The following is a 13,638-nucleotide window of genomic DNA, read 5'->3' on the forward strand; positions in this document are numbered from 1 at the left end:
GCTGCGCTGTGACACGCCAGGCGCGCACCTCAACTTTTCAAGCCACTCGTCTGCGAATGCGTTGGCTCCGCCGCTGTTGGCCTTTGACACCGATATCACCTTGATGTTCATGGCGCGCACGCTGCGAGGGCACGACCCGGCTTGTGAGCGGGTGCCAAAATGCAGGCAGAATCTGCTTCCACAGCACTTGGGCGGAGGGTAAGGGGCGTGACGACTGTCTTCAAAGGGGTTGGATGAAGGCATCCCAAACCCACCTGCGGGCCAGCATTTTGCTGTCTCCGCCAGCACGCTGCTGCTGCTCCTCCTGCTGGTGCTGCTGCTTTGACGGGAAGCTCCGTTGGCGCTTGGCGGCAGCGCATAGCGACGAAGAGCTCACGCGCCGCCAGGGTGCACACTCCATTGCTGCGCAGCCTTGTCTGTGCCACGACGAACCCACAAGCCGCCTGGCGGCGGCCGCCGCCTGCATCTGGGTACCGCACGTGCGGCAAGACACTGTATTCTTGTCCAGCTGCCTGGTTTGGACAGAAGATTACACTGCTGCACCCGTTGGCCGGAGAATCCGTTGCGGGTGCGCTGTGGGGCCAGTCAGCAGCACGAGCAGAATGCTGGTGCGGGTGCCAGCTGGTTCGGGTGCGGTCCTGCAGTGAAGGGATGTGGCGGTGCAATTGCTACAAGCTGATATAGGTATTATAGTAGTTGGTGCGTTGACCTGTTTGGCTGGCGATGCAATCGATCTTGCCTAAACGCACGGCTCAGAGGTTGTGCCACGGTGCGCCAAATGGAAAAACGATCTCGACTTTCGACGGCTGCTATAGGATGATTGAGAGGCGGCTCACGAATGTTGCAGCTTCAACGAGCAAGCCAGCGGCAGTATGCTGCAGGCGCGCGTCCAGGATTCAGACACGCCGCCGGCCGTGGCCGGCGGGCGCGGCTGCATCGCCCCAGCAGGTGGTATCCGGCCTGGCGCGCATCGCCGGCCCCAAGCTGCTGACTGACTTCCAGCAGCCCTTTGATGCCGAGCTGGAAGTTGTTTGCGACCTCCAGGCACGCGTGCTGGCTTCAGAGCCAGGTGAGCCAGTCCAAGGCAGACCCGCTCGGCACAGAACGGTGTTGCCGAACCACCCAAGGCTGCCCGCATCATCATCGCCAAGACGCGCTCTCGCGATGCCCTGCTCCACCCGCCCCACTCTGCATCTCCTCCAACCCCAATTCGTCCCGGCTCTCCATCCCCTCGACTGCCACCCGCTGCCCACCCACCCACTCCGCGGTGGCGCAGGCCTGCCCCTGCTGTCAGCCCTGGGCGCCCTGGCGCTGGCCCTCGCCTCTCTGCAGCGCCCGGCGCGCTTCTTCTCCGACTTCCACCCGGATCCCTCCCAGGCCGCCGCAGCCGCCGCCCTGCTGGAGGTCTGCCGAATCGCGTCCGCGGAGGTCTATACACACCCCCGCGTTGTCGCGGCGCTGCTGCAGACGGCCGCGGCGCTGCAGCCGTCGCGTGCCGAGCGGGGGCGGCTGGTGGACCTCGTCAATGGTCGCGTCGCAGCGGCATCCACGCGGGAGTCAGGGGGGCGGACAGGCGGGGTGTCGCGGGAGGTGGCGGCGCTGATGGCGGCGTCAGAGGTGCTGCAGGACACGATCTACGGGCTGGCCCCGGGTGACGACGCGCGCTGCGGCGGTGATGGCGAGGTACCTGGCGGCGCCGCCGCAACGAATGACCGTGGAACGCCGCTGCAGCATGAGCGGCAGGAGCAGCAGCCGGTGGACGTGCACCTTCTCACGGCCTGCAGGCAGATGCTGCACGCCGCGGCAGCCGCGGCAGCCCACCAGAGGGTTGACGGCAGCGGCGGCGAGGAGGGGGCAGCATCCCACCCATACACGTCCAACGGCGCCGCAGGGCAGGGCCCCGCCAATGCACCCGAGGCACCAGCAGCCGCATCGACAACCGCAGTTGGCGGCGGCAGCGCGGCGCAGGCAGCAGCGGAGGCGGCCGCGGCAGCGCTGGCGCTCGTGGCTTCCGACCCGCGGCTGAGCCCGCTGCTGGTGATGACGCGGGACCAGGCGGCAGTGGTGGCCCCTGTGTTGCGCGATGCTCTGCTGGACGGCAGGGCCTGGGCGCCACTCAGCGACACGCGCAGTCCGCAGCAGGAGCAGCAGCATGAGGGGCAGCAGGAGGAGCAGCAGGGCCCGGCGTGGCCGGGCGGCGCGCCGCTGCGGCTGCGGTGCAGCCGGCGGGTGCGGGTAGCGCCGGGGCGAGGCGGCCTGCTGGAGCTGCCGGGCCTCGTCAGCGCAACCGACACGGCAAAAGAGTGGCTGCTGCAGCACCAGCAGCGGCTCGAGGAGGGGGGGCCGCAGGCGGGGCCAGCAGACTCGGCAGGGCCAGGCGAGGCGGAGCCAGCGGCGCAGGGATCTGGCGCGGTGGTGCCCCAGCGAGGCTGGCTAGAGCTGCCCGCGGGCGCGCCCCTGCGTGTGCTGGTGGTGACGCGCGAGGTCCTGTCGCTGCTGCTGCAGCAGCACCCCAACCCCGACGTGCGCAGACTGCTGCACACAGCCGGCCTCGAGCCGCGGCGCCGGGTGCTGCTGGCAGTGCTGTCCGCGCTGGCGCGCGCCCGCGCCGCGGTCGCGCGCGAGCGTGGTGCGGGCAGCTTCCTGTCCCTCCAGCTGGCGGGGGGCAGCGCGCTGCGGGAGCCTGCGGCTGTTGAGGCGCTGCTGCGCGGGCTGGCGGGCGGCGTCGCGGGGTACGCGACGGCTGACCTGGCGGGGCTGGAGGCGCTGGCAGAGAGGCGCGGCCGCGCCGCGGGGCGATCTGTCGCGGGCACTGCTCACGACGGTGACGTCATGGGTGGCGGCCGGCAGGAAGGGGGCGGCGCCCTGCCGCCCTGGGACGTGGACTATTATATGCAGGCGGTCGCCGTGGTGGGCTGGGATCGGGCACGCTGCCGGGGGCGCTTTTACACTCACTGCCATGCCCGCCGCGTGCGCTCGCTTGCCTCCTTGCGCCCACACATGTATTCCCGCAGCCGCCGGCGCCGCCTTTTGAGTTTGTCCGCACCACCCTCCGACAACATATCTCTCATGGAACCGAAATTTGCGACCCCGCAGGAGGTCGCGTCCGGCGCGGTGTGGCGCGAGTTTTCGGACTACTTCACCCTGCCGGGGCTGTGGGCGGGCCTGGACCGCCTGCTGGCAACGGCTCTGGGCCTGCGCCTGCTGCCGCCGCACGGGGACGGGGCCGACCAGGCCTGGGGCCCTGGGGTGTGGCACTTGCAGTTGTGGGACGCCGACGCCGCCCCACCAGCTGGCCCCAGCGCAGGCAGCCAGGGCCAGGGCTTGAGCGCCGCTGGGGGCGGCGGCGGCGGCATGCGTGAGGGTTGGAGTCTGCTGGGGGACGTGTTCATTGAGGTGGCGCCGCCAGGCGGGTTCCCCTTCACCACCCTGCTGCGGCCCACGGTTGCGCCGCACCAAGGGGGTGCGAGCCCCCGCGATGAAGGAGGCACAAGCGACGGCAGTGGCAGCTATTGGCCCGAGCCGGGGCCGGGGGCGGTCGTGATCCGTCTACCCCTGGCACTGTCGATTGAGGGGAGCAGCGGCGGAGGCGACAGCAGTGGGGACGACGACCCTGACGGCCCCGCGCCGCCGGGCCGGCCGCCCGCCCTGCGCGGGCCGTTTGGTCTGCGCGCCCTGCTGCACGAAGCCGGCCACGCTGTCGCCCTCCTCGCGGCGTCCGCCGCCGCGCCGCACCCGCTGGTCGCGGCGGCGGCCGGCGCTGCCGGCGCGGGTGGCGGCGGCGGCGGCGTGGACGCGCGGGAGCTGCCGAGCCACGTGTTTGAGGCATGGGCGGCCGACCCGCGCGCGCTGGCGCTGCTGGGGCAGCACTGGCGGACCGGGGCGCCGCTGCCGCCCAAGGCGGCGGTGCGTCTGGCGCGCTACGCGTTCAGCGCGTCGTCCTGCAGCGCCCTCGACCTCCACGAGGCGCTGCTGCTGGCACTGGCGGACGCGCGCCTGCACGCCGCCTCAGCGGACGACCTGGGGGCCGATGCTGCGGCGGCCGGCGCTGCGGCGCGCCTGCGCAGCGCGCCCAGCGACGCCCAGGGTGCGCTGACGGGACGCGGCGGCGGCGCTGATGCTGGCAGCGCGTCCGAGGCGGAGCGCGTGTTTGATGAGGTTTGGGCAATGCTGGGCGTGCTGCCGGGCGGCGGGCGCTGCCTCGAGGCGCTGCGCGGGCTGGAGGCGCTAGGGCCCATCGGCGGCGCAAAGTGGGGCTACGCGGCCGCGCGGCTGCTGGCGGCGGCGGCGCGCAAGCGGTGGCTGGGCGACGACTCGCTGAGCCGCCGCGGGGGCCGCGAGCTCAAGGGGCGCCTGCTGTACGGCCTGGGGCGCGGCCTGCCGCAGCAGCAGCTGCTGGCGGGGCTGCTGGGCCGCGACGCACTCGCGCGGATGGAGGTGCATGTGCAGGGGGATGCGCGTGGTGATGCTGCTGCTGCGGGGGGCGACGCCGCTGGGGGAGCCAGCACGCGGGTGTGCTGGGTGCCTGACCTTTACTCATCGGCCTTCCAGGACGTCGACCTGCTGGGCTGATGACGGCACGCGGGCGGTACTACGGTGACAAGGGTAGCAGCGGATCAAATACGGACAATTGGCGCCTTTTGTTGCTCTCAATGCCCACCTCATGCCCACATGTGCCTTTGTCTCCTCTTCCAGCCCAGCACTGCAAAATGGATGCATTGCTGGAGGTTTATGTGCTGATGGTCCGCGTTGCAGAGCTGTTTATGCCTGTTCAACTCCTTTTCAAACTTATTTGTCCTCGTCAAGCCAGCCCTTCACTATTACACAGGCCGTTGCCTTGGCGCCGGTCAACTTCGTACCACATCCATTTCTTGCCATGCTATATCTCAGCATGCTGTACAAGCAGCTTTGGCAGACAAGCAGCGTGTAACCACGACATGTCTGAAACCTGGTTTGGAGGCTGGGTTATGTCCGTATCACATCACAGTGATTTGAATTGTGCCTGTCGCTTTGCAGCGAGGGCCCACAACTGCTACAAACGTCAACCCAACACCCAGGACGAGATCAAGCATGCCAGCAAGCTGCGACTATGGTGCCTGATAGCACCGCGACTGCAGCTCTGTTTGCCACTCTCCTATTACGCAGGCCCCTCTGCAAGGGCGGCAGCCGCATTCTGCACGACCGACAGCACCAGCCACGCCAGGCCAGGGTCGCGCCGCCGCCACACCAGCGCCGGGACCCCCTCGGCCTCGCCCTCCTCAAACCCTGCGAGCTGCAGCACCTTGCGCGCTGCGCTCCACCTGCCCAGTCGCCTCGCGACCGCCGCGTTGGACAGCCGCAGGCCCTGGTAGCGGGTATCCCCCGGGTGAGACACCACGTTGTGCAGCGCACGCGACAGAGCTCCCAGCGTCGCGGCCAGCGCTGTCGCCGGCGGTTCGCCGTCCGTTGTCGCTGCGGATGTTATTTCAAGGTGCAGCCGCTGCAGGGCGGCGCGCGCCGCGGATGCCTTGCGGGCCGCTGGGCTGTCCAGAGCGCTGAAAGCGTCGCTCGCCGCCTCGTCGCCGTTTTGCTGCTGCTGCTGCTGCTGCTGCTGCTGCTGCTGCTGCTGCTGCTGCTGCTGCTGCTGCTGCTGCTGCTGCTGCTGCTGCTGCTGCTGAGGGAGCATTGGCGGAATGTGCAGAGGCGCCAGTGCTGCCGCAGCTGCCCCAACTGGGGACACCGTTTCCTGGCCCGCCTCACCAGCAAGCAGCTGCTGCGGCTGCGGCAGCCCCTCCACCTCCATCGCCTGTCGGGCATCCCCCTCTCGCCAGTGGTCGCTCTTACCCGCGTCATGCTCCTGCTCCTCATGTCCTTGTCGCTGCGCCTGCCCTGCCCCCACGTTATTAGCATGCGGCTCCAACGGCATGCTCACACCGTCATCACCACTGACCCCGCCGCCATCCAGCGACCCCAGCCGCTCCATCTCGCGCTCCTTGGCGTCAGTAGAGGGATCGTAGTGCCCCGCGTCCTGCGCGTCCCTCTCCCTCTCCCTCTCACGCTCGCCATCGCTGCCGCTGCTACCGTCGCTGCCGCTAGACGGTAGAACGCCGCCGCCGGTGCCGGGCGCAGTGCTCCCGGCCCGCTGCGCGGCGCGCTCGGCCTCCCGCTGCTCCCGCTGCCGCTGCTCAAGCACCTCAAAACGCTGCAGTGCCGCCGCGCCTGCAGCAGCGCGCGCGGCCGCCGCCGCGTCGGCGCTGATCGTGCCGATTGCTGCCTGCGGCAGGGCGCCACCCAGCCGCACGCCCGTGTGCGGCCCGTCAGCCTCGTCGTGGCCCGCGTAGTCATCCGCGTAGTCATCCTCGCCGCCGCCGTCGCCGCCCATGCCGCGCCATTTGGCTGCGGCGGCCTCCAGCAGCCGCCCCGGCGCCGCAGCCGCGGCCTCGTGTGCCGCCACCTCCCTCAGCAGCTGCGGATGGCCGGGTTTGACATTCAGAGTTTTGGACGTCCAGCAGGCAGAGCGGCGCGCGGCAGGTGAGGTGCAGCCGCCGGTACCTGCGACCCCGTTGTCCTTGCTGCTGCAGGCAAGCGCTCAGTGGAACACGCCGCTGCCCGCAGGCATCGGCGCCCCTCCCCTGCGTCCTTGCAACTCCAGCACCTCCACTCGGCCTGCAAGCTCTTGAACCCACTAGCTTGACACCGGCCACCAGCGCCCGGCCGCCAGCAGCCAGCCCCCAGCCCTGCCTGGCGCACACACCAGGCTTGTCCCCCCGGCGCACCTGGCTGTTGAGGGCCTTGAAGTTGTTGTCGTGGGGGCCAAACTCGTTGTGCGCCAGCTCGTGCACCAGGGTCTCCCGCACCTTGAGGAACTTCCTGAACCCGCGCATGTCGTCGGTGCGCAGCCGCAGGCTGATCTCCTGGCCCTAGCAGGGGTTGGGCAGGATGGACATGAAGGGGGTGGGGGGGGGGAGGTGTCTGCCATGCGGTATCAACCAAGGCGGGGTAAGGGGAGTGGGAGATGCCATGACGACCATGTGACCCTGAACTGCGACGACGCCCCGCCACACCCAGCCGGCCGGCGTTTGTGGCCGCCCCGGCCACCCTGCGACCACCGGCGGCGGGTCCCCTCGCCCCACCTGGTTGACGTTGTACCCGAGGACGCACACCGCCGACACCCCCACTTTGCCCTCGGGGGGCATCTCACTCAGCAGCCCCACGCGCCAGCCGCGCCTGGACATCACGGCCGCGATTGCGGGGTCGCAGGCCAGGCGCTGCAGCAGCGCCAGCGCGAGGGCGGGGGCCGGCGTGAGGCCGGGGTGCTCCATCACCTTGAAGCCCCCAAAGAAGTGACGGCCTGGGGGATGTCGGTGAAGAGGACGCGGGCAGACGGGTGACTCAGTGCAAGCAACCATGTCCAACACGGCACCTACCAAGCCGTTCGCAAGGCGGAGCCAGCCCCTGCATTCCCTTGGCTGCACGGTGAGCTGCTGCCAGGCTCGCGCGGCCCGCAGACCTGTGGTGCCGCCGCTCGGGTGGCCGCGCCTCCTCCTGGCCGCTGCGCGCGCCTCCTCCGCCTCAAAGGGCACCAGGCCGGCCAGGTCCTTGGCGGAGCGCAGGCCCTCAACGGCGGCCGCGTCTGACGCCAGCAGCAGCACGCGCGCGCCAGGGCCGATGCCTGTAGGGTGCAGGTAGTCGAAGGTAGTCGAGGTGAGCGGGCAAGCGGCGTGGTGGCTCTGGGTGCGGCTTCCAGGGTGGGCAAGAGTGTGCTGTGGCGCAGGGACACGGCCCACATGCATGCAGGGGCATATCTGCCGCATTATGTGATGCCGGCGCGCACGATAGTCAAACGGATGTTGAATGCTGGGCAAGGTGCGCCCCATGATGCTCACCCGCGTCTGCAAGCGTGCGTGCCGCCTGCTCAAACGGCTTCAGCGCGTTGGTGGACCCCTTGGGCAAAAGCTTGACCGTCTCGGGCGCCCACTGGGAGTCGCTGCCGAGCCGCTGCTGCAGGCGACGCGCGAGGTCCCCAAGCGTGGCACAACCATCCAGCGCCACCGCCTGCGGTGCGCGGCCGCGGTAGGATACAAGCACATGCGGTCTATCGTCGTTGTGAGAAGCTTCGGGATCGCCCTCGCTGCCCATAGCTGTGTGGCAGGTGGAACGAGGTAATGCTTTGCAATGGGGTGTGGGACACGTGAGAAAAATCCGTCTGTGTACGAATGCAACTTGAAAGCTTTTCAAAGCAATTGTCTAATGGGCGGCTGCGATATTTGCGCGTGTTTTGATCTTGTTCTGCAGTGCTGTACAAAGTGACAGCCGTTCGTGTGCTGTTCGTCATCATCAACAGCTTGACACGGTTGCTTTTACCCTGTACTTGGTGAGCCGCTTTTGATTGAGCGCAGCGCGCCCATCGCCATGGCGGCAATAAGCTCGCGGCCGCCGCAGCTTGAGCTGCGGCACTACCTCAGCCTGGGCCGCGCGGTCGAAAGCTGGAGGCTGCCTGTGCACCATCGCAGCCTGCGCCAGCAGCACAGGCGCATGCAGTCAGTGGCTGCAGCAGCCCCAAAGAAGCAGAGCGGCGGCGGCGGCAGCGGCGGGCGGGCGCAGGGCGGAGGCAAAACGCAGCGCGGCTTCGGCGATGCTGGTGGCAACAAGCGGGGCAGCGGCAGCAGCGGTGGCGGTGGCGGCGGCAGCGGCGGCGGCAGCAAGGGCAGCAGCGGCCAGGGTGGTGGCGGCAAGGGCAGTGACCAGAAGCGGCAGCAGCAGGGCGGGTCGAAGCCGGCCAGCCAGCAGCGGCAGACGGTCAAGGCCCCGCCACCAGCCCAGGTGTCGGGGGCGCTCCAGCACAAGCTCCTGGTGGGTGGCGCTTTGCGCTTCTGGTGACTTCGCGGGCGCATTGGACTGCTGACTGTCGCGTAGCTGACGAACTGGCGTGTGCTGCACGATGACCCTGGGCTGCGCGTATTGGCGCTGCTGTTGAGGGAAAGGGGGAGCAGCGACAAACGTCACATTGAATCAAAGCGCTTATCCATGCAGCAGCTTGAGCCAACTCATATTGTATGTTGTTTTGATGTGCTGAGCAAAAACCTTGCTGGCGTCGCGTTGCAGGACGAGCTGAGCGGATGGGAGCCGGCCCCTGCGCCGCTGTGGGGCACGTTTTGTGGCCACCTGGAGGGGGAGTGGCTGGGGCAGTACGCGGCCTACACGCCCTGGGGGGGTGAGGACCCGCTGGAGGGTGCCCTGGGGGTGGGGGGTGGGGCGGCGCTGCGGGACATGCAGGGTGGGGGGTCAGGCGGGGCACTCTGACTTGACGTGACCGGGGGGTGTCGGTCGTCGCCACCTCTCGCAAATTGCTCGTGCACACGCATACACATGCCATGCATGCACATGCACAGACTTCCATTCACACACACACACACACACACACCATCACAAACGCCACAACATCCCCCCCCCCACTCGTTCCCCAGGCGACCCCGAGCCAGTGTGGGCGGACGAGAAGGGGCGCTACCTCCTCCACGCGTACAGCCGCGCCACGGAGGGGCGCGACGCCGGCCACCAGGAGGGGGACCTCTTCACGCGCACCACGCGGCGCGGCGCCTACCTCTCAGAGCTGCTGGCCCCTACACCCGCCGCGGCGACGGCCGCCGGCGACCAGCAGCAGCAGCAGCAGGAGGCGGGCGCAGCGAGCAGCGGGGGAGGAGGCGGCGGGCAGGACGACGAGGCGGAGGGCTTTGGATACAACGCTGACGGCGCGGTGGTGTTTGACGGGGGCGCCTACTCGGTGGGGCCCCTGGACCTGGGTGAGAGACAGGGCGCGGGCAGGGGGCTTGGAGATGTACAAAGCGCAGTCGTGATGTGATGGCGTCAGGGCCAAGCCCATGAGTCTGCAGGATGCACTTCTGTGTGAAACATTGCACGGCAGGTTTCCAATTAACATGAGCTGGGCGCGGCTGTGCCTGGACCCGCCTATTGTCTTGACTCCCACCTCAGCCCACCCCCTTAGGCCTGACATCCAAAACACAAAGCAACCACCAGCAAAGCGCAATTGTCCGGCTCTGTCTTCACATTGACGCCGCAGGTGACCTGCTTGATGAGGAGGAGGAGGGGCCCTGGGCCGATGGCGACGCTGCGTTTGACGTTGGCGACGGCGGCGCCTTTGGCGACGGCCCCTCGGTGGAGCAGCTGCTCGACGCTCTGCCCGGTGGCGCCCAGGGTTTGGGCGACGGCGTTTCCGCGGGAGACGAGGATGACGGGGGGGTTGGAGGGGAGAACGACGAGGCGGGCGAGGGGGAGGAGGACGCTGAGCTGGCGGGCCTGCCTGTGTCTACGGTTGTGGTGGAGCAGGCGCTGGTGCAGGGCGGCCAGCAGCGGCGGCGGCTGGTGGCGACGCTCAAGCTGAGGCGGCCCCCGGGGGGCGAGATCGATGTCGAGGTGCGGGGGCGGGGTCAAGCGGGGGCTTGATCGCAGGCAGTGTCGCACGGATGAGGAGTGTGCATGGAGGCGGTCGATGGCGGGCAGCTGCCCTTGAAATTGTGGGCAGGGTGCCGGTACACTGCTGTCCATGATGTTTCGGGTCCGCAACGGCAAATAGTTGGAGCACAACATATCTTTGCTGTTGCGTTACACGCCAAGTCAAACATGCCCCCATTCACGTCCGGTTGGCCCCGCCTCGAGAACCCCCAGCCTCATCCCCTGCTCTCAACCATGCGGCTGCCTGCACACCTCGCCGACCCTAGGTGGCGCGAATGCTGCTGTATGTGGAGCACTGGAGCGGCCCGACCGCCATCACCGGCACCCCCGCAGCCGCGGCACCCCTCCAGCAGCCACCCCCCTCCCAGGCGTTTGGCACGGCGGCGCCCCAGCTGCCGCGCCCGGCACCAGGGCAGCTGGTGGGGGCGTGGAACGCATTTGGCGTCAGCGCAGCGCCCGTGAGGGAGGAGGACCCCTTGACAGGAGAGGCCAGGTGCGGGCGCAGCTGGGGGGAAAACCGGTGCAGAGGACATGGAGTGGGCGTGTCGTGAGCAGGCCGGGCCACCATGGTCCCATAGTAGAGGGGCAGTTGCGCGTAGAATCTGAACACAAGTCAGTTTTGGGGTCGCGTCCTGCTGCGGGGGGCGGGAAAATCGCGTGCCGGGCGCTGTGCCTCCTGGGAAGGGGGCTCCCTTGTGGTGCCGCTTGCTCATTGTGAGGCTGTCGATTGGGGTGACGCCCGCCACGTGCCCCATGCATTCCACAGCGCCAAAGCACTGCCCATCAGCTGCGCCCAGTCCGCGCTGGTTGGCGCCATCCCGCCAACCAGCGGTCAACTCCCCGGGCATAGCACAGCAGCACCCCACTCCGCTCCTTGGTCTGCATGGATCAACCCCTTTTCCCGTCCTCATCCCTTTCCTGTCCTCTCACACAAATGCCCTGTGTCATATGTGGACCGAAGGGATGTGTGGCTCTACATGAGCCGCGAGGAGCGTCAGGAGTGGGCGGTGCCCGGCTACGGCGCCGCGGGTGACGGCGGCGGTGGCGACGACGGCGGCTCGCTGTGGCTGCCCGGCGGGTGCGTGGTTACCTTCCGGATGGTGCCTGATCAACAGGCGGCAGCGGGAGCAGCCTCAAGCAACGGCAGCAGCAGCGGCAGCGGCAGCGGCGATAGCGGCGGTAATGGAAAGGTCGGGGCCAGCAGCCTGGGCGCTGCCGTCGCTGCCGCGCCGGCGCCGCGCGGGATCATTATGTCGTTTGCATGGCTGATAGGGGAGGGCACCTGCCTGACTGTTGAGAGGGAGTACACAGCTTCCGGCGCGCTGCTGGAGGTGCGGCACTCAAGTGCGGTGCGGGGAGGCTGGTCTGGCGGCCGGATGTAAACCCTGCTTTTGCGGCACAAGATTTAGGGTTTATCTATAGGGCCCTGGTGAGCCTGCATGTGCAAGGCCAGGAAATGAGCTTGCGACCGGGAGGGTGTGTCGAGACGGGAAAACGCCATTCCTGCTCGCCAGCCAATTGCACTCAACCCGAGCTACAGAAGGTGGTTGCGTTTCAGCAGCAGTCAAGCTGCATATTGCGCCATCAGCCCAACCCTGCTACAAGGAACTCTTGGCTTGAGGCAAACAAACAAGAAATTACATTCAACCTCCTACATGCTAGGAAATCACATTCGCAAAATGGCTCGGTCATGGTTCAGAGGTCAAGTGTGGTGGTCAGATGATGCATGACTGTCTAGTGTCTCAGCAAACTTCAAAATTGTGTGGGAAGGAAGCCTCTCTCGTAACCTACTGCTCTGGATTGGTATCAAATCATGGGAATCCAACTACTTCAGCAAACCCGCGGCTGCGCCTTTGACGACTCCTGTCGAATATGCTGCAGCCGCTGTGGCGTGGGCGGCGTTGACGGCTGGTGAAGACCCTGCTTTGCGTGCTGGCCCAGCAGGGGCTGCTTGACCTCGCCTCCGCAGTAGCTGTCGCCTGAAGCGCATTTGCCGGCTCCAGTAGTGCCTTGTGCTGCTGCAACCATTTGACCTCTCCTGATCTTTGAGTAATTGTACCACAGTCTGCGCAGTGGCGGCAGGGCAACCAAAAAAGGAAAGGGTCGTCCAACGAGGAAGCAGGGTGTCAGCTGGATCGCGGTGGAACGCCAGCACATGGCCGCCTCCTTCATCCCGGAGTCACGCAAGGATGAGCAGGGACTTCGAATAACCCACAATCACAGCAATTGCAAAGCTGTGGCGGTCCACACTTGTCCCTCAGCTGCGTCCCTTGGCGTTGCACAAGCGCTCACACTCCGGCCATTGCGATGCTGTATCCCACGGTTTGCCAGCGCGTCACAACAGAGCTGCGGCGGATGGGTACCAAACGCATGTGTTGTTGTAAGCACACTGGGTTCAAGCAAAGGCACAGAGCACCAACAGCAATATCCTGGTTGGGGCCCCACACGGGTCCACACGGGTACACCTAGATTGTGGCCTGTCCCTCCTCCAAAGTGCCCTGTCCATCGTTGTCCAGCACTCACCCCAACTTGAATCCAACTCACCCAAACAGGCGTACGCTTGCAAATATGAGCAGCCAGTCCTTGACAACACCTGCCACATTCATGGTCAGAGCACTGGTCTTCCCAACCAGCAGGAATACTGAGCAGTTCAGTGCAAAAGCAGCGGCCGCACTGCCCATCAGGCGGCCAACGGGTATAGAAGGAGACCCGAAGGCCGGGCGCGCCTCCAGCACGGCAAAGGGGACGAGAAGGAACGAGAAGCACGCGGGAGCCACGTGGTACCTGTTGGGTCGCGCGGAGGGACCATCAGCTGGCCGCTGCGGGGGCAGCGGAGGGCTGATTGTGGCAGCCAGGCCTTCATGTCAGTCTGAGAGCAGGGAACAGGCACTGTGCATGACTCGTAATTCCTTGCACCACTTCCAGGTGGATCCAGCGCTATCCCTCCTCCCTCAGCCTCCCCGCTGCCCTTTCCCACATGGTGGTGATGGGGTTGAGCGCCACGCCGCGCCCCTGCAGCAGCAGCTGGACCATCACCAGCCGCGTCGCCTCAGCAAAAAGAGCCAGCGCCTGTGCGGTGCGGCGGCGCAGATGGCTTGTTTTGACAGTGACTTGTGGCTGTCTGGCTCGCTGTGTGAACGCATTGACATGGCGCGCAGAGCGCAAATACCCGCACTTGAATCAGATACA

At 67.2% G+C, this 13,638-nt stretch overlaps 3 protein-coding genes across 3 annotated transcripts; 2 read left to right on the plus strand and 1 right to left on the minus strand.

Moving 5' to 3' along the window:
* Window positions 1-602: 602 nt before the first annotated feature.
* On the plus strand, window positions 603-4,572 carry MNEG_0577 (hypothetical protein; the record flags this gene model as incomplete). The annotated part of the gene is made up of 4 exons (XM_014050935.1): window positions 603-608; window positions 949-1,069; window positions 1,277-2,910; window positions 3,097-4,572. The coding sequence occupies 4 exons, from the start codon at window positions 603-605 to the stop codon at window positions 4,570-4,572; spliced, it is 3,237 nt and encodes a 1,078-aa protein (XP_013906389.1).
* A 565-nt stretch (window positions 4,573-5,137) lies between these two features.
* MNEG_0578 (Ubiquitin and WLM domain-containing protein) lies at window positions 5,138-8,118 on the minus strand (the record flags this gene model as incomplete). The annotated part of the gene is made up of 5 exons (XM_014050936.1): window positions 5,138-6,445; window positions 6,756-6,899; window positions 7,113-7,330; window positions 7,490-7,651; window positions 7,866-8,118. 5 exons carry the CDS (start codon window positions 8,116-8,118, stop codon window positions 5,138-5,140), a joined length of 2,085 nt encoding a protein of 694 aa, XP_013906390.1.
* Window positions 8,119-8,391: 273 nt separating this feature from the next.
* MNEG_0579 (hypothetical protein) lies at window positions 8,392-11,831 on the plus strand (the record flags this gene model as incomplete). The annotated part of the gene is made up of 6 exons (XM_014050937.1): window positions 8,392-8,832; window positions 9,085-9,256; window positions 9,447-9,779; window positions 10,058-10,410; window positions 10,716-10,942; window positions 11,411-11,831. 6 exons carry the CDS (start codon window positions 8,392-8,394, stop codon window positions 11,829-11,831), a joined length of 1,947 nt encoding a protein of 648 aa, XP_013906391.1.
* Window positions 11,832-13,638: the final 1,807 nt, after the last annotated feature.

This window comes from Monoraphidium neglectum, assembly GCF_000611645.1.
Source record: "Monoraphidium neglectum strain SAG 48.87 unplaced genomic scaffold scaffold00049, whole genome shotgun sequence".
NCBI classification, from domain to species: Eukaryota; Viridiplantae; Chlorophyta; class Chlorophyceae; order Sphaeropleales; family Selenastraceae; genus Monoraphidium; species Monoraphidium neglectum.